The sequence below is a fragment of the Aegilops tauschii genome, chromosome 5, assembly GCF_002575655.3.
Source record: "Aegilops tauschii subsp. strangulata cultivar AL8/78 chromosome 5, Aet v6.0, whole genome shotgun sequence".
NCBI classification, from domain to species: Eukaryota; Viridiplantae; Streptophyta; class Magnoliopsida; order Poales; family Poaceae; genus Aegilops; species Aegilops tauschii.
In genome coordinates, this window is record NC_053039.3 from 174,019,709 (window position 1) to 174,045,999 (window position 26,291).

General features: G+C 50.2%; 1 protein-coding gene across 3 annotated transcripts in view; it reads right to left on the bottom strand.

The window, feature by feature from the left end:
- Positions 1-26,291, bottom strand: part of LOC109762557 (SAGA-associated factor 29 homolog A) — a 58,246-nt gene that overhangs the window by 23,117 nt on the left and 8,838 nt on the right. For all 3 annotated transcript variants that reach the window (XM_040389137.3, XM_020321426.4, XM_020321425.3), the window contains exons 2-5: positions 21,857-21,950; positions 13,047-13,123; positions 12,846-12,958; positions 9,301-9,383 (exon numbers count right to left, since the gene is read on the bottom strand). In XM_040389137.3, the coding sequence (XP_040245071.1) occupies positions 9,301-9,383; positions 12,846-12,958; positions 13,047-13,123; positions 21,857-21,950 (367 nt within the window). The remainder of the gene's footprint in view (positions 1-9,300; positions 9,384-12,845; positions 12,959-13,046; positions 13,124-21,856; positions 21,951-26,291) is intronic.

Genomic DNA, 26,291 nt, shown 5'->3' on the forward strand with positions numbered 1-26,291 from the left:
GCGCGCCATGCCGCGTCTCTCTCGGCCTCTGCAAAAGACCGTGGTTCGCCGTCTTCACACGCGAGTTGTAGCTGCGCCTCCAGGTCACGTGGCACCAGTCCCGGCACCGGCTGGTCGCCGAGTAGATCTTCCATCGTACGATACCGCAGCGGTTCGCCGCCATAATACGCGTCGATCCGCTCCTCGTCGTGAGTGAGCGGAGAAGCGAACTTCGTCGGGTTGTGCTCTGCGTGAGCTGGTGCTGATGAAGGTGAGCCCGGGGTGGTGACTGCCGGGGCTGGAGTGTGCGGCGTCGCCGGTTGTGGTGCCGTCGGCGTAGCAGGCACCGGAGTCGATGTGGTTTTGGGGGCCGGGGTAGGCGTGCCCGGCGACGAGGAGCTGGTTGCTCCCCCGGCTTCCTTGAAGTGGACGTACTCGACAATGAAGTCGTCGTACGTCGGCGTCGAGCCGTCGTCCACCGCCTTGTCCCATTGCCACCCTCGCCCTTCGTTGAACACGACGTCTCGCGCCGTGCGCACACGCTGTGTTTTGGGTTGAGGATGCGGTAGGCCTTTGAGCCCTCCGCGTAGCCGATGAAGACTCCCGGAGTGCTCCTGTCGTCGAGCTTGCCGATGTGACCGAGCTCCTTGGCGAATGCAAGGCAGCCAAAGACCCGCAAGTGGGAGACCGCCGGCTTCCGCCCATGCCAGGCCTCGTACGGTGTCCTGCCGTCGAGTGCCTTGGTAGGCGAGCGGTTTAGGATGTAGACGGCTGTTAGCACCGCCTCTCCCCAGAAGAAAGCCGGCATCCCTCTCTGCTTGAGGAGAGCTCGAGCCATCCCCACAACCGTCTGGTTGCGCCGCTCGACGACGCCGTTTTGCTGCGGGCTGTACGGCGCGTAGTGGCGCTGGATGCCCTCATCGGCGCAGTACGACGCGAATTCAGCCGCCGTGAATTCGCCGCCGTTGTCAGTGCGCAACACGCGCAATTTGCGGCCGCTCTCCGCCTCCACACCAACCTGTGCGCGCCTGATGGCGTCCGCCGCCTCTCCCTTACTGCCGAGGATCATCACCCACATGTAACAGGAGAGATCGTCGACGAGCAGCAGGAAGTAGCGTCGACCTCCTGGTGTGGCTGGCGTCACCGGGCCGCACAGGTCTCCGTGCACGAGCTCCAGCCTCTCCTTGGCCCGAAAACTCGCCTGTTGGGGAAAGGGGAGTCGTCTCTGCTTCGTCATCACGCAGATGTCGCAGAACTTGCTCCACATGGTCGAGGCATGGCAGGCCTCGCACCATCTCCTTGGCACTTAGACGCTTCAGGGCCTCAAAATGAAGGTGCCCAAAGCGCTCATGCCATTGCCACGCCTCGTCGTCCCGACGGACAGCGAGACAGACCGGTTGTGGCACCTGCACATCAAGGACGTAAAGTCGATTTCCACCTCTGGGTACCTTGGCGAGAAGGCGACCCTGGCGATCCCAGATGCGTAGGACCCCATGCTCAATCAGCACGCGTGAGCCGTTCTCATCCAGCTGTCCCAAGCTGATGATGGAGTTCCTTAGCGCGGGGATGTAGTAGACACCGGTGAGCAGCCGGTGCTCTCCCGCCTTGGTGGTGAAGATGACGAAGCCGACGCCCTTAATTTCCACAGCGGAGGCATCCCCAAACTTGACGGAGCCTCGCGCATCGGAGTCGAGCTCGGCGAAGAATTCCCTTCGACCGGTCATGTGGTGGGTGGCGCCGGTGTCGAGGCACCACCCCGTAGTCTTGTCCTTCCCGGAGCCATCGCCGAGAAGAGCGTGCGCTTTTGGCTCGTCGAGGTGGATGAGAGCTTTTGCGACTGGTGTCGCTGAGGATAGCTCAATGCTTGCATGCGCCATGAACAGAGCCGTCTCTTCCTCCTTCGCCTGTGCGACGTGAGCCTGGCCTTGTCGTGGTTGCCGACACTCATTGGCCCAATGGCCAAACCGGCCACAGTTGTGGCAACTATTGTCTTGTGCCGGCTTGGGCTTGCCAGCGGCGCCGTCCTTGGCGCCTCCGCGGGCGTCACCTTCGGCACGTCCTTGTGCCCTGCCCGGGGGGCCTCTTCGCGTCTTACGCTGCTTGCCACGCTTGCGGCCGCCCGTCGTGGAAGAAGGCTCCCCCTTCTTCCTGTCACCAAGGCTGGGATCCCACTGCTCCCGAGTTAGGAGCAGCTTCCCGCCGGTGGTGATGGGCCCCGAGGGAGGCTGTGGCTCGTCGGTGTCGACGACCTTGAGACGGCCTATCGCCTCCTCGATCGTCATCGTGGAGAGGTCCAGCAACGACTCGATCGAGCGAGCCATCTGCTTGTACTTCTCGGGAATGCACCGAAAAAGCTTCTCGACACTAACCATCAAAAATGGAGTACTTATCAGCAAGAATTTTATGTTATTTTTAGAGCTTTAAGAACTTAGAAAGTCTATTTATTGTGGAAACAGTTCATCGTTTACACTAACCATCAATCCGTTAAGCATTTTAGAAATCAAAAGCATTTGGTTGCATGCTAGCAAGATGGGCAGCATATCTTGAGAGGTTTAACTATCTCATTGTGCATAAATCGGGAGCAACCAATCGAGTAGCCGATGCTTTGAGTCGTCCATGCATGTCTCGGGACTTCTTTTGAGGCTAACTTCCAGGCATGGATCAAATAAAGAAGTTGCATGAGGAAACAAATGTGGAGCAAGTCAGCAATTCTTTGCCTGTGTATCCATCTATCCATCGAGAAGTGTTGTTCTCCACTTCCGACCTCGGAAACTACCGCATAGAAAAAAAAACTCGCACAGATTGAGCAACATGAATGAGGAAGGCCGACCACAGCTTGCAGAGGTCTGTTTTTTGTAACAAGAGCTTATCATACCGAGAGCCCAACCAAGGTACTAAAGAGTAGAGATACCAAAACCTCCAAGCTCAAGAGGGCGACAGGACCTAGTGCAAGCGACCAGACAATGCCCACTCTTAGCATCCTTCCTCTCCATAGAAAACCTCGTTATATATTGTCAATAGCTTTAATGGCCCCAATCAAATAATCCAAGGCGCACGTCGATCATACAAGGACAAGCAATCACACAAACACAAAGGTTTATTAACGAGGTTCACTGGCATGGCTACATCCTCAGGGCATGACTATGGACGCTCCTCCCCATGTGCTAAATCATCATAGTACAGTCGGCAACAAGCCCTGTAGAAGTTAACCACGTTGCCTCAATACACGTAGGATTAGGAAAAGGAGTAAGTACGAGTCCTAGTAGTATTAGGATTCCTAGTCCTAGTCTATTTCCATAGTCCCTTATGGACGTGTATAAAAAGCACCCCAAGGGTGCTACTTGTAACCAGAAAATCAGACCAATGAGAAGAGAAAATCAATACAAAGCAAAGGCTCGACACGGGCCTTTAGCCATCAAAATCGATCCAGTGTTTTTCCGTCTAAGTTCGCAAGTTTACGAGACGTTCCGCTAAAGTACGATCGATTGATCAGCTAGCTAGCTCAGATCCACATAAAGAAGCTTACGGCTGCCGGCCAGGCCAAGTTCACGTATACGTCTACGTTTACGTGTGTGTTGCTTGAGAATCAATCAAGCTCGTCTAGCTAGCTTTGCACTTCGCGTGCATAGTTCCTGGGTGATTTGATCTAGGGATCAAAAACCAACAATTGGTATCTAGAGCCTCGACGATCTACGATCTGCGATGGGGGACAGCGACGCTGAGTCGGTCAAGTCCAGTAACGGCGGTTCAAAGGCGAACAAGAACGGCGACAAGGTGAAGAAGGGCGGCAAGTCAGCGACTAGTGGTGGCGGAACGGGCGGCGCCAACGTACAGGCGCATTGCAACATCCCCATGCAGTACCCGATGCTAACCAACGCCAACTACGGCATATGGGCAGTGAAGATGAAGATCACTCTGCAAACCCTTCGAGTGTGGGAGGCCATAACGGACGGCGACGTCGACGAGGAGTGCGACGAAGGTGCCATGGCCGCCATAGCCCAGTGTGTGCCGGATTACGTGCTGATGACATTGGCGGGGTTCGAGACAGCAAGAGAGGCGTGGAACACACTCAAAGAGATGAGGATCGGAGAAGATCGCATCACGAAGGCTCAGGCACAAGTGCTGAAGCGCCAATTTCACAAGTTGCAAATGGAGGAAACTGAATCGGTGAACGACTATGCCATGCGTCTGACTACGTTGGTGGGAGAGATCCGCGCGCTTGGTGCACAGCTCGAGGAGGCCGAGATTGTGGAGAAGTTTTTCAGTTCGGTGACTGATAAATTCACGTACATCATCAGCACGCTCGAGCAGCTTTACGACATCGACGACATGACCATAACGGAGGCGGTCGGACGCTTGCGGACATGGGAAGAGAATGCTCGTGGCTGTCGGAAAGGCAAAGGAGGAGGTGATGACCAACTCATGTACTCGCCCGCAGATTGGGAGTCCCCAAGTAGCAAAGGAAGGCGCAACGTTGGCGAAGGCTCAAGCAACGCGAAGAGCGGCGGACAAACCGTTAAAGGCAAAGGAAAAGGCAAGCCACAAGGTCGTGGTAAGGCGGACCGATCTAAAGAGCGGAAGCCACGGAACTTGGATATGTCTAAGGTCAAGTGCTATAACTGCAACGAGATGGGTCACTTTGCGAAGGATTGTCCGGAGCCTAACAAGCGGGAGATCAAGGCAAATTTGGCGAAGCAGGAAGACGAACGTCCAGGTCTTCTGATGGCCGAAGTTTGTGATCTCGTCCAAACGGTGGTTGTGAAACCAAACCGGAAGGCGCTACTTCATGAGAAAAAAGTAACACCAAAGTTATCCGGAAGCCAAAACGTGTCGTGGTATCTAGACACGGGTGCCAGTAACCACATGACGGGGTGCAAGGAGAAGTTCCTCGAGCTGGAATATGATGTTCAAGGCTCGGTCAAGTTCGGTGATGGTTCAAATGTGGAGATTTGCGGGCAAGGTTCTGTCCTCTTCGAGGGTCTCACAGGAGAACATCGCATACTCACTGGAGTATACTACATCCCACGGCTTCACAACAACATCATCTCTGTCGGGAAACTTGACGAGAATGGATGCAAGGTGGATATTGAGAACGGAGTGATGACGATCTTCGACAACCTCCGAAATGCTAGCGCGTGTGAATCGCACGCGAAACAGGCTCTATATCCTCAACCTTGATCAATCTCAACCGGAGTGTTGGCTCGCCAAGAGTGATGATGATTCGTGGTTATGGCATGCTAGATTTGGACACGGTAACTTCTACACCTTGAAGAAGATGTCGAAGATGGAGACGGTATGTGGGATGCCGTTTATCGACCATGTTGATCGAGTATGTGACGGGTGCTTGGTTGGAAAACAGCACTGCAGGCCGTTCCCTGCTCAGTCTACCTATCGTGCAAGTGATGCACTCGAGCTGCTCCATGGTGATCTATGTGGCCCTATCACCCCAGCAACTCACGAAGGAAAGAAGTACTTCTTCCTTGTGGTAGATGACTACTCAAGATACATGTGGGTCGTTCTCCTACGATCTAAAGATGAGGCATTCGAAGCGTTCAAAAAGCTGAAGCTGCAACGGAGATGGAACACAAGCTGAAGGTTCGCGCTCTACGGACAGATCGCAGCGGGGAGTTTATGTCGAACGAGTTCAACGACTACTGCAAGAAGATTGGCATAAAGAGGTTCCTCACGGCACCTTATACGCCGCAGCAGAACGGGGTTGTTGAAAGGCGCAATCGAACCGTCGTTGACATGGCGAGAAGTTTACTCAAGAGCAAGAACTTGCCAGGGACTTTTTGGGGAGAAGCTGTCTCGACGGCAGTCTATCTTCTCACCAAGCTCCAACGAAGGTGGTGATCGGCAAGACTCCGTATGAAGCAATTTACGGATGCAAGTCGAATGTGTCTCATCTACGGACGTTCGGGTGCGTGGCCCATGTGAAGACGGCGGAGCCGCATCTCTCAAAGCTTGCCGATCGAAGCACCAAGATGGTGTTCATCGGATACGAGAGGAGTTCCGGCACCAAGGCATACCGTTTCTACGATCCACGAACCAAGCATCTACAAATTTCACACGACGTCGTGTTTGAAGAAAATCAAGCGTGGAATTGGAGCGCAGCAGCCAACGATGCTCCAAACGGTAACATATTCACAGTTGAATTTCCAACTGATGATGATGCAGGGGAAGACGTCCAGGTGGTTGGCAAGACGCACAACCAAGGTGACCGCAATGGTAGTGGTCACCATGGTGTCGACACCGACGACGACACACATGGGTTGCAAGGTGATAGCGACAACGACGCGCACGACACGGGCGGAGATCTCGGCAACGACATCGACAACGAGGCGCATAGTGATGATGACAATCAAGATGATGGTCACAATCACGACGACTACGCCGACGACGCGGATGTCAGTGACGCGGATGCCGACGACCCGGCATCTACCACGCCCGGGACTCAACTGTCTTCCTCTAGTGCATCGACGCCGACACAATTTCTGTCGCCTCCTTCGCAAGCCACAACCGATTCTTCCGGGCCTCGTCGCTATAAGCCCCTCAAGAAAGTCTACAAGTACGCAAAGCCAGTTACGCTCGAGTACTCCGGATTGTGTTTACTCGGAGTTGAGGAGCCAGCGAACTTCGTAGAGGCGAGCAAAAGTTCAAGTTGGATGCACGCCATGGATGAGGAGATGAAAGCGATCGAGAGCAATGGCACGTGGACTTTGGTAACCCGACCTCCGAACCAAAAGGCGATAGGTTTGAAGTGGGTTTACAAGTTAAAGGACACGAAGGGTGCCATTGTGAAGTACAAAGCAAGACTCATCGCAAAGGGCTACGTACAACGTCAAGGAGTTGACTATGAGGAGGTGTTTGCACCGGTAGCTCAAATCGAGACAGTGAGAGTGCTCCTAGCTTTAGCAGCACAAGAGGATTGGAAGGTTCATCATATGGATGTTAAATCCGCTTTCCTCAACGGTGACCTCACAGAAGAAGTGTATGTGGAACAACCCCTCGGCTACGAGAAGAAAGGCGAAGAAGGAAAAGTTTACAAGCTCAAGAAGGCACTTTACGGGCTGAAGCAAGCGCCACGAGCTTGGAACGCAAAGTTAGACCGAAGTTTGGTCTCGCTCGGGTTCAAGAGATGTCCCCTCGAGCACGCAGTCTATACAAAAAACTCCAAAGGCTCAAACCTGCTAGTTGGAGTTTATGTCGACGATCTGATTATCACCGAAGATAGCGCGCAAGAAATTGAACGTTTCAAGGCGCAGATGAAGAAGTTTAGCCTGAGCGATCTGGGATTACTCAGCTATTACTTGGGCATCGAAGTGAAGCAAAGCTCCGGAGAAATTTCCCTATGTCAATCGGTATGCGGTCAAGTTATTGGACAAGTGTGGCATGCAGATTGCTACGAGACACAAGCTCCAATGGACCAACGACACAAGTTGAGCAAGCGTAGCTCAAATCCGCCGGTAGACACCACAATGTATCGAAGCGTTGTGGGCAGCCTAAGATATTTGGTGCATACCCGACCTGACTTGGCTTATTCAGTCGGGATCGTGAGTCGTTTCATGGAGAAGCCGACAACCGAACACATGAGCGGGGTCAAGCAAATCTTCGCTATGTGAAAGGCACTATTAATCTTGGCTACACGTACAGAAAGGGAAAGGAAGGATTGATCCTTCGTGGATACTCAGATAGCGACATGGCAGGTGATGTGGATGACTGGAAAAGCACAATGGGCATGATATTCTACCTTGGCCCAAATCCTATCAGCTGGAATTCTCATAAGCAAAAGGTGGTTGCGTTGTCTTCATGCGAGGCAGAATACATAGCGGCAAGCACGGCGGCTTGTCAAGCAGTGTGGCTGAGAAGACTCCTAGCTGATCTTGCAAAGCGGGAGGTGCATAAGGTGTCACTGAAGATCGACAACCAAGCTGCAATCTCATTGTGCAAAAATCCGGTTCATCACGAGAGGAGCAAGCACATAGATACCCGATTTCACCACATCCGGAGTGCATTGAGGAGGGGATGATCGAAGTTCAGCACGTGAACACGAAGGAGCAGCTTGCCAACATTCTCACGAAGTCCCTCGGTCGACAGAAGTTCATCGAGATGAGGAACAAAGTCAGAGTACATGAGATGCAGTCAAGCAACAAGGTTAAGGAGTCAGTACGAGTCCTAGTAGTATTAGGATTCCTAGTCCTGGTCTATTTCCATAGTCCCTTATGGACGTGTATAAAAAGCACCCCAGGGGTGCTCCTTGTAACCAGAAAATCAGACCAACGAGAAGAGAAAATCAATACAAAGCAAAGGCTCGACTCGGGCCTTTAGCCATCAAAATCGATCCAGTGTTTTTCCGTCTAAGTTCGCAAGTTTACGAGACGTTCCACCAAAGTACGATCGATTGATCAGCTAGCTAGCTCAGATCCACATAAAGAAGCTTACGGCCGCCGGCCAAGCCAAGTTCACGTATACGTCTACCTTTACGTGTGTGTTGCTTGAGAATCAATCAAGCTCGTCTAGCTAGCTTTGCACTTCGCGTGCATAGTTCCTGGGTGATTTGGTCTAGGGATCAAAAACCAACAAGCCCAACAAGGCCATCAGACAGCATCTCCAACCACCCGCCACGGCCGGTTCGACCACCCCTGCCACGGGTGTCCGGACCATCCCCTCATGATCTCTTGCCTAGCCTACCAGTTTATGTCTAGTGTATTTGGCCACCCTTGGTGCCTTTATATATTAGGCCTGGGATACAGAATGGCCACAAGCTCAGAATTATGCAAAGCAGACACCGGTTTAGTTCTGAGAGGTGTGTCTGTTCCAATAACAATTATGTTTTTGTACCTGAGTACACCTTGCTGTAAAGTGTAATTAAGAACAGTACGAGGAGTAGTAGTTAATTGCACTAGTAGGTCCTTTCACTTGAGATCATTTTTGTAACTGGTCACAACTTCAGAAACCAAGCAGGTTTAGCAGAGCAGGCTATCAAAGTGTGTATTTTACATCGTATTCTGGACAATGCATCAAGTACTCTGTTTGTTCCCCTGTTTGTATTCAATTGTGGAATCGTGCCCCAGTCATTTAAAACCTTCGACTTGTTATTTATTGGTGTTTTGTCTACCTCGGTATTTTAAAAAGTAAAAAGGTTCACGGCATCAGGACTCCTCTTCAAGTAACAGTAACTAATAAGACAGCCCCAACAACAATTAACTAGTATTACCTAACACTCACTCAATTCAACATAAGCTATTTTCTCCATACCAGCTATTATATCACAAAAAATAATTTGCAGAATAGACAGAAGGAAATAAAACATATACATACTCTTTTGTTTCCTTATCAAAATGTATGACCTTCACCACAAACCACTCGTCTTTTTCATCATCCGATTTTACCCTAGCTGCAACCTGAAACGACAGAGCACGTCCAACATTAAATAACTACACAAATATGTGAAGAACTAACGTGAACAATAAATGAAGAGCTAAGTTCTCAAACTCAAGCATAATCGTCCACTACAATTACAAGCACTGAAAAACTAGGCGCGCGCTTAAGATTAATGCCTAGCGCTTAACATGCGCCAAATTGTGCTTAAGCTCCGCTTCGCTTTGGTCAGAAAAGGGCAAGGCGGAGGCAAAACACTCACTCAGCGCCTAGCTCTTAAAAAACCTTGAGTAGAAGTACTCATTAAAAGATTTTTCTAGGGAGTTGCATTAACATGTGCGAGAAAAAACAGAGTATGGTTAAATAATTCATATAGATGTTGTCAGTTCAACGGTTTGGTGACTGACTGGTGTAATATCACCAACATATACCAAATCTTCCATGGACCTTGGCATGAGAGTGCAGCTTCTAACTATTTTATTCAATAACTCCTGTTTGAAGTATTTCTTGCAATCTCTAATGATCAACCTGCTATATGAATGTGTATGTAAAAGTATGTGCTATACTATGGTGAATTAAATAACTTTAGTATTTTACGACACAACAATGTCACAAATTTACAACCTAAACGTACCAACAAGAGCGAACAGTAATGCTCCGTTTGTCACTTCATGTTCTTTCTTAAGCATGCTAATAAACTTTGATTTACCACACCATGAAGCTACCGCTGCTGAGTAATGTACGTCCATTTTTACAGAAAAATTGAAACCATTGTTTCTTTGAATAACTGGATCTAATACACTAGTATTTCATTTGCTAAAGTCCATATTCTGCACTGCTAGAAACCTGGTTGCATAATGGACAGTATTGCATGAAGCCATTGTACCAAGCAATCCGTGTCGAACAGAAACCCATCACGGCCGTTTCACCGTATTGCTTTTCTACAAACAGGTTATGTTTTTATAATACAGTGGGCTTAAGGAATACAATTGCTAGAATATGATCCAAGTTCAAGAATTGTACAGTTCAATAACTTCAGTCCAGCAAAATACAATCAAGTATAAGTACGAAAGCAATCTCAGTACAAGTCTGGGCCACATAAACCATTATTTGGAATAAGAAAAACTATCTGGGAATCGCAGACCTATGGCTATTTTCCAGTTGAAATAGTCTTCTTTGTCAATCCAAATTTTTGTCAATCAAATGTGTTTTTATTGTCTTCCTGGACAGTAAGAAATATATTTACATTTAAGTCTATCGATGACCCAGAACAAGAGGTGCAACACAAAATCCTAGCAAGGATGAGTGGTCAGCACTTTTTAACTCATACACATGCATAGTGTCTGCTGAATCCATCACTTATTACTGAACAAGCGAGCCATGATATTACTAGAAGCAAAGTTAAATTTGGTGCACTTTATTTAGACTAAAGACACTGAAAACATATGCACCTTAATTATTTGATAATATGATCATATGTGGGTGAAAATCTGTTAGACAAGCACATAAGTAAGCATACATAGTTTTAAACAAAACAATCAAAGTTAACAAGGTATCATGGTATTATAGATTAATGCTATAACTTGCACGTTTGTCCTTCATGTCTATCTAGAGGTCTACAATTATAACAGCAATGATTAAATCAACAGAAAACTGAGAAATAAATAAAGGAAGTCCATTATCCAGAAGACCAGAATTAGAACTGATTGTGTTTCTTTGTATCATAGCTATTATGTCCGTGTAGGTAAACAAGAAAATACAAAGGCACATATGCTTTGGATACCGTGTTTGTAGGCAACCCATTTAAGCAAAACTGATTTCATCCCGATTTTGATGTAAACTATATTTGCACAACGTAACCAATCCACGGATTACTAAAATCAGTTTTGCATGTACGCATAATTCTGCGTTTTTGGAGAATTGACAAATAGTCATTTTTTGCAAAAACTGGCTTCCTGGCTGAGGTGACGACGACGACGACGCCGTTGTCCAGCAGCCTGGCTTCGGCGGCAAGGACGCCATGCAGTAGTCGCGGGCGCAGATGGAGGCCATGAGGCGGGATTCACATCGGCCATGGTCGGCTAGGGTGGCTTCAGAACTGCGGTCATCAAGGTGCACCCTAGCACCGAGAGTCTCTGCCCAGGTGGTGAACGACGACGTCAAGGCTTCCAACGTGTTGCTCGACGCGGCCATGGGCGCCAAGGCTCTAAGAGTTCGGCTCCACGCATGCTGGGTTCTCAGCGGTCGTCCGCCTCCCACATGTTGTGCTGGGCTTCGGCGTGCTAACCAAGAAGAGGGACATCGACGCGTACAGCCTCAGCGTGCTGCTCCTCAAGCTTCTCACCAGCACGCAACCCTTCCACGACGTCCGCCGTGGCGCCGATAATCAAGGCCGGCTCCTGTGACGACGAGGTGATGTAGGCTCATCGACCAGACCTATGCCCTTTGGTGACCATACCATCAATGCTGCAGCTCGTGGAACAGGAGATCAAGTACGTGCATCAAAGCTTCTAAAAAGAAGATGATGTATAGAATAGGAGGCCGAATATGAGCTTCAAAGAACAGAAGGCCAAGTACGAGCTCGTGGAACAGGAGGCCGAGTACGAGCTCGGGAACAGGAGGCCAAGTACGAGCTCGGGAACAGGAGGCCGAGCACGAGCTCGGGGAACGGGAGGCCGAGAGCTCGTGGACATTCGGTTGTGAGATGAAAATCCATTCAATACTAGTCTCACCCAAACTAGTACCATATTTGAAGTTTTTAAGCCCAAACAAAGCACTCTACAAACCACTTTTAACAAACCAACAACTTAAACTGTTTTTTTCCTAAAAATCCTCTTAAAACTGATTTTGCTAAAACTTGTTCCAAATGCTAGTTATCCAAACAACCACCAAGATAGAATTAAATGTAACGTGTGCGCAAATATGATTAGTTGTCAATTCAGTTAAATTAGTTGTCGACTCCAAACTCCAAAAACAAAAAACATGCATGACTTCATTCGGGGAAAGGAGGCCTTTACGAATTTTAAATAAATATTTTTACGTAATAGAAATTATAAATCATTGGAAATCAAATGTTATAATAAGAAAGAAATAAGATAGAAGATTAATAATTTAAAAATTAAAAAGAAATAGCTGCGTGTGAGTAGACTAGTACAATAGCTGGGTCTCCCGTTTCCGGCAATGACAAATCTCCTAAAAGCACTCGTGAATATTAAAAAAGGCATAAATTATGCAAAAGATTGTAAGAACAAATCCAAATTCAACAACCGGACTGTCATGCTGGACATTTTGGATGTTGACACTGCTGAAAAATTGACACCTTCAACAAGTGCAAGCAATCCCATGAAACTATATAAGAATATAGTAAGGTTCATATCCTCTCTAACATGGAAAGAAAAAAGCTTTGCCATCGAAGTACCATGTACCCACAAGTACATGAAATACAAAGACTAACTGCTATTTCGAAATTCAGCTGGAAATGAAACCTGCTCTCCTTTAAGGTTTGCAGCTTGGTCAAGTTGGCTCCTCATAGATGCAGAGGAAAATCGTGTTGTATCTGTATCAGACTTCATCCTCTTCTTTTTCTGTTCACTGATTTCTGCGATGTAGAAAGCGTCTATGGTATTTTGTGTTTCACATTTAAAACCTCAGAACTTAACTTGTGAAGTCTTAATTCTAGTGCTTACCTATCTTTTTTCTTGGTGCAGCTGAAACTCCAGATTGCAACAAACCATCTAATAGTCCAACCAAAGCAGATGAAGCACTGCAGTATGAAGGATTATGAATTAATTGATCACTGCTGAATGATGCAGTTTTCAAATAATAAGGTATACACGTAGCAACAAGCAGGCATGGAAATGTGGAGAAAATGAAGATCCAACTTGTGATCCATGTCATACCCCTACACAATTCAAGCAAAGTAGTCATTGATTGCACTGGAAAGTTTAGTTTAGGACCCCCATAATGATGGAGAAGGACATGCACACCCTTTCCATCCACCCCATCCCTGCTCCGAATCGCCACTGTGTTAACCGGACTTGCCACAATAAACGCATAACATGGTATCATGAGCCCAGGTTTAGGGTTCTCCGTGCGCCACAACTCATGCTCGATCAATTTTTTTTCGTTCGGTCTCCTCCCTCTTGATCGATTTCTTCAGATCGTTCTCCTCTTGATTGATCTCCCATGATCAGTCTCCTGCCTGCACCTTCATATAATATATGTTTGCCCCCTTTGGACTGTGCAACTTTTTTTTGCGGGAAAAAAAAAGCAGGTTTCTTGCAGATGTTGCTGCTGCTCGAATACTTAACTGCTCCCGGGAGCGGTCTTGACACCCCAAACCGTCATTCTTCATTTTCATAGCCACCAACTCATATGTGGCACAGATCTTATTGACAGTCATTATTTCGTAGCCGCAAGTCCACACATGGCCAACTCGCTCTGCCAGCCTAGATCATCCTTTTCCAACCCGCCCCCGAGGTGGCATCTCCCGCAAGATCGTCTACTTGCAGCAAAATTTGAGCGCCCGAGAGAACGATCCAGTACAGGGAGGGGAAGCACGAGGTAGACACGCATGGAGGAGAGAAAAAAATTGTCAGAGAAGGGGCAAGTGAGACTGAGACGCGAGAAGCGCTCTCGCAGCGAGAGGACAAGGGGACAAAGACAGTGGTGTGGAGGGGAAGCTAGGTGAAGCGAGCCGATTCAAAAATCGACTCAAAGAGCTTGGTTCAGGGGTACTCGGATTATGCTCACATTTTGCTCCAAGGTAAAACATTCAAGTGAAATGAAACGTTATGATGTCCCGAGTTGGCTCCAAGGTAAAACATTCTGTTCCTAACTAGGATGGTATTAATTAAAACAAGAATATAAACATTCGAATTATAGTCATTGTGCGCAACACAATGGACGCCATGGATTGCATTGTCATCTGTTACTTCATGCGGCACAGTCCACGTAACCATGGCGCAGCAGGGCCACTTGGGCATCGCACTTCATGTTTATCGCGAGGACATCGACCCCTAGTCGCATTGTAATTGAAAATGCCTGAAGTTTGGGTGAAACTTTATATAATTTGTCTCGACTTGATATCCACCGGTATTCAAAATAGAGCAACAATTTATATTGTGCCTAAGACTACATAGATGTTACAGAAACGCCTGGAGTTTGAGCGAAGCTTTATATATTCTGTCTCCACGAGCATTCAAATAGAGCGACAACTTATATTGTGCCCGAGACTACATAGATGGAAGCAACTTGATTGTATTGCAAGGCCCAAGGGGGGGGGGGGGGGGGGGGGTATTACACAAGACTTGGGGGTATAAGGAAGGACACATAGCCTAATAATGACTCCTAGACCAATACTAATACTTCCTAACAAATAAAAGGGGTTTGGCTATATTGTGCAGAACTTGATAAAATAAAAGAGTATTTAAGTCTACCAATTCAAATTTCGCATACCTAACACCCTGATTAAGCACTCTTCACCTTGCACAGAAGGCGGCCCAACTAATGCATATTTGAATATAGGTGGTTTCAACAACATTGCATAAGTCAACTGAACAGCATCGTGGCGTGGCATGTTTCGTCCTTATTGGGCACTAGGAATGTAGGCAGGATTTACCATCAAAGTAAGAGAGCGAGAGCGAGAGCGCCCACCCCCCACCGCCGCGCGCTACTCCGGCGCCGGCGTCCACTGCCCACGCCGCTGGTCACTCCGGCCGCGGCGGCCACCTCACCGCTCCCCACCCCCAGCCACCCTCCTCCCCCCCCCCCCTCTTCTCTTTGCGTCGTGCGCCATGGCCAGCCCAAGATCGGTGACCTCCATGTTCCGGCCGTCGGGAGAGCGTCCGGTGGTCTAGGGGCTGGGGATCTCCTCGGGCTCCGACGGCTCGGAGGTGCGAGAGCCAGGCGTGGCTCTCGCCGAGCTGCCAGATCCGGTGCCGGGTTCGGCTGTGGCTGTGGCGGGGGAGGCTCGCTGGGACCAGCCTCCCCCCACCAGGAAGGAGCTTTGGAGGCGGCGTCAGGCCATGCGTGCCCAGGCGGGCTCGGGACCGACAGCCGGCCGCGGAGAAGACCGGTGCGAGATCTCGCCGGAGATGCGGGACAAATGTTTCCGCTGCCTCGAGAAGGGCCACTTTCGGGTGGACTGCACCAACGACATCGTGTGCTTCCGCTGCGGCCTCCCAGGCCATGGATCCAAGGAATGCAAGCGCCCAAGGAGCCCCTCCCCCGTCGACGAGCTGCGGTGCGATGCGGTGGCCAAAGTGGCCCGATCGGGTCTCGCCGGGCGCTGGGCTCGTGACACAGGCGCCTAGGCTCCCCCCGCCGCCCCCCCCCCCCCCCCGGACGGCTGCCCGTGATGTGTGCCCGACCTGGCCACCGCTGGCGCCGCCGCGCCTTCAGGTGTCGCTGGCGACGGAGGACGACCTGGACGCGCTCTGCATCACCGCTCGATCTCCGATCGTTGCGGACCTGGAGAGGAGGCTCCAGTTTGCCATGGTGGCCTATGTGGGCGGCGCGCGGCGGACGATTTCTTCGGAGCGAGTTCTGGAGATGTTGGAAGGCAAGCTTGGGATCTCGCCGGAGTTCATCTCGGTCCATCACCACCGGCCGGAGGACTTCCTGGTCGTGTTCGCCTCGGCGGAGCTCAGGAACAGAGTCTCGGCGAACCCATCGGTGGAGTTCCAAGGAGACAGACTCATTTTCAGGCCATGGAACCGGCAAACGCAGGCGGTGCACTCGATGGCGGGATATAAGGTTTGGCTCGAGCTGGAAGGGATCCCGCCCCATGCCTGGGATCGTTCTGTTGTGGAAGACTTGTTGGGATCGTCGTGCAAGATTGACACCGTCGCGCCGGAGACTGCCTCTCGGGCCAGCCTGGATTCGTTCAAGACTTCGGCATGGACGGCGGACCTGCAGAGCATCCCTACCCTGCGATGGCTCGCCGTGCCGGAGCCGGGGGAGGAGCAGCCGCCGACATTTCTGAAGTACAAGGTGCTTATTCACTTAGATGCGGTGATGGATCTCCGTGAGGCTGGCGAGCCGGCGTTCATCGATGGCTCGTCTGACAGTGGCCAGAGCGGCATTCCGGAGCAGGATGCAGACTTGGGAGGGCCAGGCCCTAGGCCTCGCAGGATGCCGTGGCAGTTCGGGGTCCACGACTCGCGTGGCGCTGGCGGCGTCGCCCGCTGCAATGGTGGCGGGCGTGTCCATGGGGTTGCTGGCGGCCGGGATGGCCGGGACGGCGCCTCCGCTTCTGATTGGCGCCTCCCCCCAATGGGCGTGGCGTACGAAGCAGGTCCGGGTCCCACAAGGATGATGGCAGCGAACAGGATAACGCGCAGACAGACGGCTTTTGACCGTTTGACCACGACCGCGGGACCGGGGGAACGTTCGGCTGCGATTTCAAACGAGGCAAGTGGGAGAGATGCTCTAAGGACTCGGCCTGCGCCGCTGACGGTTACGCCAAGGCGTGGCGTGGCCCCGGATACGCTGTCCAATCAGCGAAGGATGGTGGCCTCGGATGCGCTGTCTATCCAGGAGGGGAGGAACCGAGGTGGATGCGTCGTGGGACCCGGGGCCAGCTACCCTGCTGCTGCGGTCGGAGAGCCTGGGGGCGCGGAACCAGGACGAACCATTGGCCGCCCAGGATCCAAGGCAGGTCGCGACAATGGGCGGGCCACCGCCGTGCGGTCGGCTCGATTGTCAGGCAGGAGACCAGGTGGGTCCTACAGAGCAGGTGGGACTCCAGGAGGATAGCGACAAAGAGGATCGGGCGGTGCAGGAGGAACAGGAGAGGTGGGTGGACCCAGCGGGGCGAGACCCGAGGGGCCAGGTGCAGATGGGAGGGGTGGTGGAGACAGCTAACCCCACCACCACGATTACCAAGACCCAACCACCAAGGGAGGATGGGGTCTACCCGGACAAAAATCATGCACATGCAACGTCGGAGATGGCTACGTCGATCACAAGCGGGAGAGAGGAGCCGGGCCCTGTTGAGGAGATTGCGACGACGGCCAACGCTTGCACAACTATGATATGCGCTCCTAGGGATCAGGAAACAAAAGGGATGACTGCTAATGAGGCGGCGGCATATAGCAAGCTCAAGAGCTTTTGCTCCAATATCATCAAACGCCTCGCCCCACCGCTGCTTCGGGAAGTGCAGGCTTCCCAACTACGGCCTGAGGCCGAGCCTTTCACGCCCAAGAGGACCACAAGAGCATCCAAGAAGGGCACGGCGACTAAGAGGCCGCGTGACACGCCAGTGGAGAATGTGCTTCTCCACGCACTTGGCATGGTGCCGGGAGATCTTGAGGTGGATGATGGGGTGGTGCACGAGCTCAAAGAGCTCTTCGACTCTCCGCTGCGCAAGCAGCATGTGCGAATCATTGCGGCTCTCTTCGGCAAGTCGTTACCTTTGGTGGATGAAATGGAGGCACAAAACGCGGTGGTGGTGTGCACTTAGGCGGAGTGCCCTTGCGGAGTTGGCGTGTATTTTTCATGGATCCACACCCAAAAGTGCTATGTTGGAATGTTCGAGGGCTGAACAATCCAGCTAAACGCAAGGCGGTGCGCGAGTTCGTGAGTACATTAGATGTTAATCTCATTTGTTTTCAAGAGACCAAGATTGATGTAATAGATAGGTTTACCGTGATGCAATGCATGGGGCCATCCTTTGATGGCTTTGCCTACTTGCCGGCGGAGGAGACGCGTGGTGGTGTGTTGCTAGCTTGGGATTGCTCGGTTCTGGATGTGGAGGCCATCCAACTTGACTCAAACTTCATCACGGGCAGGGTGCGTTCTAAAGTTGGGGAGCCATGGTGGATCTCGGTGGTTTATGGACCCCAAGGCGACGAGCGGAAGAGCCAGTTCTTGGACGAGCTCAGACTGAGGCGCACGATCTGCCCCGGCGCTTGGCTAGTGTTGGGAGATTTCAACATGATTTTGCGTGCCTCCGAGAAGAGCAACAATAATCTAAATAGGAGCATGATGAACAAGTTTAAAGACTTCGTCGACGATCATGAGCTTCGTGAGATGTACATGTATGGGAGGAAGTATACTTGGTCCAACGAAAGGGATGCGCCCACGCTGACCAAGATCGGTCGTGTCCTCATGACGGTGGACTGGGAGCTCCAAAATGCGAACCACCTGCTCCAGGCGCTTTCCACGGGAGTCTCAGACCATGCACCTCTCCTTCTCACCACGAGTGCAGGTTTTTCCCCCAAAAATGCTTCAAATTTGAGCTATTCTAGACCAGGCTTGAGGGTTTCGAGGAGGCGGTGCATGAGGCCTGGTTCTGTGATCCCAGGATTGTTGACCCCTACAAAAGGCTGGATGCGCTGCTGCGCAACTCGGCGATCTCGCTCCAAGCATGGGGCCAACGGAAAGTCGGGAATGTGAAGCTGCTGATGAGGGTTGCCACTTGGCTGATACAGAGGCTCGACATCGCGCAGGTGAACAGGGTTCTGTGTGTCAGGGAGGTTTGGCTGCGACGCACTCTCAAACAAGCGTTGCTAGGCATGGCGGCCCTGGAGAGAACGATTGACCGGCAGCGATCCCGAGTGAGATGGATTAGAGAAGGGGACGCCAACACTAAGCTTTTTCAGGCAGTGGCTAATAGTAGAAGGACCAAAAACTTCATCGCTCAGATCAAGGTGGGGGACAGTGTCATCACGGATCAGGACAGGAAAATGGAGGTGTTCACAGAGGCTTATGAGAGGCTGCTGGGAACCGCGCGAACAAGGGAGCACACACTCAACTTGCATTACTTAGGGATTGAAGCGAGGGAGCTGAGTTGCTTGGAAGAGATGATCACAGAGGAGGAGGTTTGGCAGGTTATCAGAGAAATGCCTCCGGACAGGGCCCCGGGGCCGGATGGCTACATTGGAGCATTCTTCCAAAAGGCGTGGCAGCTCATTAAGCAAGATGTTATGGCCGTGATGATGAAGCTCTTTGTGGGGGATACGAGAGGCTTTGCCAAGATGAACAAAGCAAACATCATCCTCATTCCCAAGAAGCCCGACGCTGAGGAGATAGGCGATTATAGGCCAATAAGCCTAATACATAGCATCCCGAAGCTGTTCGCCAAGATCCTGGCCAATCGGCTAAGGTTGCAAATGAAGGAGCTGGTAGCTATGAACCAGTTGGCGTTCATCAAGGGCCGACACCTGCATGACAACTTCTTATTGGTGAGACAAATGGCAAGGAAAATTCATGCGAGAAGAACTCCGGGCGTCTTCCTAAAGCTAGACATATCGAGAGCATTTGACTCCCTCTCATGGCCCTTCCTCTTCGAGGTGTTGAGAGCGAAAGGCTTCAGACAAAGATGGATAAACTGGATGGCGACGCTTTTGATGACTGCTAGCACTAAGGTGGTGGTGAATGGAGTGCAAGGTAGGAAGATTGTGCATGCCTGCGGGTTGAGGCAAGGCGACCCGATATCTCCTATGCTCTTCGTTATTGCCATGGAAGGCCTCTCGGCCCTCATGCACAAGGCTATGGAGGTGGGTGCACTCAATGCCTTCACCGGGATCAGCCCGATGCAGAGCGTCTCCATATACGCTGACGATGTGGCAATGTTCACCAAGCCTACGGCGCAAGATCTGGCAACGGTCCGAGCTATTTTGGCCATGTTTGGAGAGGCCCCGGGGCTCAAGGTTAACTACCGCAAGTCAACAGCGGTGATCATCAGAGGTACGGACGAAGACAAGACTAGGGTTGCGAGCATGCTCCAGTGCAACACCTCTGATTTCCCCTGCAAATATCTAGGGTTGCAACTCGCGGTTAAGAGCCTAACGCGCGCGGACTGGCAGCCTATGTTGGACAAGGTGCGCCACTGCTTGCCGGGTTGGCAGAGGGGGCTGATTCAGAGGCCCGGAAGATTAATCTTGGTGCAATCTGTCGTCGCAGCTCGGCCGGTGCACCACCTTATGGTCTCGGAGGCGCCGGAGTGGGTCCTTGAGGACATGAACAAATGGATGAGATCTTTCTTTTGGGCCGGCAAGGACAAGTGCAATGGAGGACGGTGCCTGGTAGCTTGGGAAAAAATTTGTCGTCCCAAAGCCTTTGGGGGACTGGGCATTAAGAATATGAAGTGGCAGGCGATCGCGCTCAGAGTTAGATGGGAGTGGCTCAAGAGAACCGATGCCAAACGCCCTTGGCAAGGACTGCCGTTGATGAGAGATGATGATGCTAAAGAGGTGTTCTACACCTTGGTCGACATCAAAGTTGGGTCGGGCGGGCGGGTGCTCTTCTGGAAGGACAGATGGATTCACGGAGCAGCGGCAGCGGATATTGCACCATTGCTGGTCGCCTTGGTCCCAGCCAGGACGGCGAACAGACGCACGGTGTGTCAGGCCCTCGATGGCGCTAGCTGGACACAGGACTTCGAGGCAAACACCTCCTTCACAGCCCTCATTCAGCTCATGCACCTTGCGCACGCGATTAACACGGTGCCAAGGGACCCGGATCAACCTGACAGCTTCACCTGGCTGCTCACGACATCGGGCTCCTACTCGGCCAAATCGGTCTATCAATACCTTTGCTCGGAGCTGACCAGATCGCCCACCGCGAACTGCACTTGGAGGAGTTGGGCACCGCTCAAAAGCAAACTTTTCGGCTGGCTTGCTTTGCAGAACAGATTGTGGACATCTGACAGGAGAGCCAGGCACGGGCTACAAGACCAACCGTCGGCTTGTTATACGTGCTTGCAGGCGGAGGACAATGTGGCACACATCCTGGCTAACTGCACCTACGGTCAGGAGGTGTGGCACAGGGTGTTTCGCCTTCTTCACCTTAACATACAGGGGCCACTGGAGACGGTCGAGTTCACGGAGTGGTGGCTTGCTGCGCGTACAAGTTTCTTTGGGGCTGACCGGAGAGGTTTTGACACAATGGTGACTGCGGTTGCATGGGCTTTGTGGAAGCAGAGGAACGCCAGAGTCTTCAACAAGGCCAATGAGCAAAAGACTGCGCTTGATCTTCCATTCATGATCCTCGACGAAATCGCTGAGTGGAAGATGGCGGGTGTGGGTGTCGGTGGGCTACAACGTTTTGTGAGAAGTTAACCTAGGAGAGTGAGGAGTTGGAGTTGCGTGCGTTTTGTAGTCCTTCGTGTTCGCACCTAGGACACAATCTTGTAATTACTTTTCTCTCTTCTATAAAGCTATGGTATGCCTTTGGCATACTCTCGAAAAAAAAAACTGAACAGCATGTCCTCACAATATTGCAGACAAGTCACTCGCATTTTATAGTTGGCAAGTACTTCAATAGATAATCTAGTACTACAGTCATCCAAACTAACCCACATAAAACAGACTTCCCGAAGTTCAAACTTAAACAAACGATGAAAATGGGCAATGCGGCACTTTGAAGTTAAGAAATGGATGCCTTCCAACTATTTATTTTTGGAACCTTAATTTAACATGGAGATCCTCAACTGACTAATTTTCTTTTGCACGAAGAAAGTACCTCGCTGACTAGAACTTTCAAATGTTACCTGACTTCACTCTCAGAGAGTTCTCTTGCTTGTACATAAAAACCACGAAGCCTAGCCATCATGGCATCAACTGATTTATCCACCATCTCTGGGGCTAGAAAACAAAGTGAAACAATGTTAAGATTTCCATACTCACAGCTTCAATAGAAAGTAATGATAACAATATAAAAGAATTCGATCATCAGAATGGCGCAACTAGTGGTACACATATTGGCCATTTAATCAGCTGACTCTCTATAACAAAAAAACAATAACAACTAAGCCTTTAGTCCCAGACAAGTTGGGGTAGACTAGAGCTGAAACCATACAATCTCGAAACCAACTCGAGCACAGTGCTAAAAAAGTCCAACCAGATACGACAGATTCTTACAAGTGTTATCTGTCTGATGCAAAACATATACTTAATCATTGTTAGAGTTATATTAAAGCGTCGTAGAGCCTTTGTATTTTCCCCATTGTATAAGGGGCTTTCGGGATGTTTGCTGCACCTGTACGTGTATATATACTGGCCTACGGCCCCATGGGAATACAAGTCAAAATATTTCCTAACATGGTTTTAGAACCCCAAGTTTAGGGTTTTAAACTTTTAATTTTATTTTCTTCCCACCGGATGCCGCAACTCGTCCTCCGCTTTTCGATCAAAGTTCTCGGTCTTATACTCCTCTCCTCTCTTGATCGAAGTTCTCGGTCTATCGAAATCAATCTCTTGGCCGATTTGTCACTTTCCAGCGCTTTGACTTGATTTACTGCTACTCCAATCTCACAATTCGCTTCACTCTGCCATGCACAAAGCCCCCTTAAGTTGTCGCTCCAGCTGTTCCCCCATGCTGCTTTGCCTCAAGTCCGCATTGGACCACCTCAAAGCTGGCTTCCCCAGGACGGGCATTTCGCTGCCGCCAGCTTTCTGCTGACCAGCAGCTGCTCCTTGTATGTTGATGCCTCTTGTCATTGCTCTTGCCCATCACCCGCTCGCTCGTGGCCACTGCTATTTCACAGGTGGCCGCAGCCGATTTGAAGGCTCGTTGCTCCCCGACGGCCACCCCCACGGCTCCCAGTCGGCCTTTCCATAGCGGAGAGGAACTGGCTGGTGGCCAAGGAAATACGAGGGAAGGCAGGGAGCACGCCCCAAATCCCCCAACCCTACGGGCCAAGTGCCCAATTTTTTTGGCTGTCTACCCCATGGGACTGAAGTTAATCATAAATCTCCCGTTTAATTGTATTGAATAGGGCTTATTTATATCGAAATGCCTTGAGCAAGGATTAATCGCGCAGTTAAGTTATATATTGCCCTATATTTGTAACATCGATTCGTGTAACTTATCCAACCAACATTTTGGTGTTCTTTGATTGTTCGCCTATAATATGGCAACCACGGTACTATAACCTATCAACTAGCAATGACGGCAAAAAACCTCAAACATAAAAAACAACATGAGATCTTGTAATACGGACCCTACAATTAAGACGGATCACTAAACGGATTAATGGTTTATGTAATAAATCATATTGACTTTTCAAAGTTGGCGACTAATGTTGATGATGTCAGCATGGGTGTAAGAAAAAGTATTGCCACAACTTCATGAGGCACTACGATCTCATCACCAAGCCCCTCTCCATCACTTCGCTCCTCAAGAACTTGGACATACCTTGCTCAATCAGCTCAAAACAGCAATGGCCAGTTCCCCATCCTCGCCCTCTCGTACTTCCAGTAGCAGTTCATTGTGGAAACAAATTCACGACACTCGCGCTGGATTGGTCTTTATCCAAAAGCATCATCCGATTGCTTTCCTAGCAAGGTGTTGAGCCCAGCGCCAACACCCGTCAATTTACAAGGAGTTCCTCCTCGCCGTCAATAAGTGGCGGCCCTATCTTCAGCGAGCTGAGTTCGTGATTCGCACTGGCCACCACAGCCTCAGCTATTTGGAGGAACAAACTCTCCTTTCTGATCTTTAGGACATGCCCATGACGAGGCTCATGGGATTCCAGTTTAAAATTATTTACCGCAAGTGAATGGAAAATCATGTTGCGGATGGCCACCTTTTTATGTCTACAAGCCATTTCTGAATGTTGCCCTTTGTGGCTTCAAGAGGTACTGAATTCCTATGCTATTGACCAGCCACCCACCTCGCAATTGTCTGAAGACCATGGTTTCAAACCGCGCAAGATCTATCAACACAACCAGCTATGGATTGGGGAGAATTCGGCACTCCAAATCAAATGGATCCACTCTTTTCATTCCAACATGGTTGGAGGTCACTCAAGCATGGTTGCCCCTATCAGCATCTGAAGAATTTTTTTAATTGGTCCAACATGAAATGACAAGTGGAAATCCACGTTCAACAATGTGCAATATGCCAACACGCCAGGCACAACAACTCAAAAGTCGGTTGGCCTTCTTTAGCCGCTGCCCATACCCAAAGTTGTGTGGCAAGACATCAGCATGGACTTCGTCGAGGGGCTCCATTGTCTGAAGGCTACAACGTCATTCTCGCCAAGGTTGATTGCTATTCAAAGTAAGCTCATTTTGTATCGCTCTGCCATCCACCCCACTGCTACCAAAGTTTCGGTAGTTTTCTTAGACAATGTTGTCAATCTACATGGAATGAGCCAATCAATCGTTACCGGTCATGACAAGGTGTTCACCAGCTGCGTCCGGAAAGATCTCTATGACGCTCACATAGCTTCTCTACTCAACAGCACTCCACCCGCAAACAGATGGGCTGACCTAGGGTGAACCAATGGCTCGATATGCCTCTCCGCTGAGTAGTGCGTGACTTAGCTAAAAAAATTGCGCACTTGGCTCCCTCCTATTGAGTTTTGGTACAATTCATATTTTCCCACCGCTCTCAGTTGATTCCCTTTTGTGCCCTTTATGGCGGCAATTGTAAATTTGGAGCCATGCACCCCCCCCCTCCCTCGGCATCTGGTGTTGCATCTTTGGAAGGAACACTAGAACAAAGAGCAGCGCACACACTCTCCTACGTCAACACTTGACTGAACGCAAAATCGCATGAAGTTGCAAGCTGATCGCAATCGCACGGACAAGGTGTATCATGCAGGCAACCAGGACTTCTTATATCCTCGCAACCTTCAAGGAGGAGAAGAATGCAAACAACATCAGCCTTGCAACCTTCAAGAAGGCAAAGATCACTTTGGCAAACTAAAGTTCACAATGCCTAAGTTCTTCGGAGGCATCGACCCCGAAGACGACATCTCTTGGGTCCTTCAGGTGGGCAAGATCTTCCAAGTCCACAACTTCAACGAGCCAAAGAAGATTGTCATAGCCTCCCTCAAGTTCGACGAGTATGAACTCCTATGGTGGGAACAAGTTCAAGACCTTCGCCAAGAACAAAGAGAAACCCCCATTGACACTTGGAATGCAATGAAGCAAGTCATGAGAGCGAGATTCGTGCCCACACACTATACTCGCATCATCTTCAAGAAGCTCCAAGTTCTCAAGCAAGGGACCAAGACCGTCGAAGAGTACTACAAGGAGATTGCAATGATCCAAGCTAATGTCAAGGAACCCGATGAGCAAACGATGGCGTGTTTCCTCAATGGACACCATCCCATCAAGAGAACTGCGGATTTTCAACCCTACAGCAACTTGCTCGAATTGGTTCACCAAGCAACGAAGGCGGAGCGATAAATCCACGATGACATCAAGTACTCCAAGCACTCCTCCTGCCCTTCAATGAACTTTACTGCCAATCCTCAAGCTACCTAAAGTGTGGTGCAATACCCACGGGCTACACCCTCTAGTGGTGGTCCTTCAAGCTCCAAGGCACCGGCGACTACATTAAGCCATCTACCTCCAAGATCCTCCAAGCCTAAAGCTTCACCTGCAAATGACTCAAGGGACTCAACCGACAACACAAGCAAGATTGAGTACTTCACATGCAAGGGCCACGGCCACAAATCATTCGAGTGCCCCTCCAAACACACCATGGTGATCAATGAAGATGGAGAGTATAAATCTATGAGTGAAGTAGAAATGGAATCTTTGCAACATGTTGCTCGTCATCAGCACGTAAATCAAGAGATGATCAAGTCCTTTGTGACAATGATGCGAGCCCCGCTCTTGTTGTCTCTTCATGATCTTGATTGTTCAACAACAAGATAATGCCGACCAACGATGCCACCTTTTTGACAAAAGAGTCAGAATCAATGGAAGATCAATCAAAATGATCATTGATGGTGGTAGTTGTTACAACTGGGCTAGTGAAAAACTTTGCTCCAAGTTGCACCTCAAGTACAAGTGCCATCCTCAACCCTACAAGTTCCAATGGCTTAGTGACATCGGCACTAGCACCGTCGAGCACATTGTTGAAGTACCATTCAAGATCGACGTCCATGACCGTTTGTCACCTTCTCTTGGGACTCCCGTGGCAATTTGACTGTGGCGTCATCCACAATGGACGCACCAATCACCATA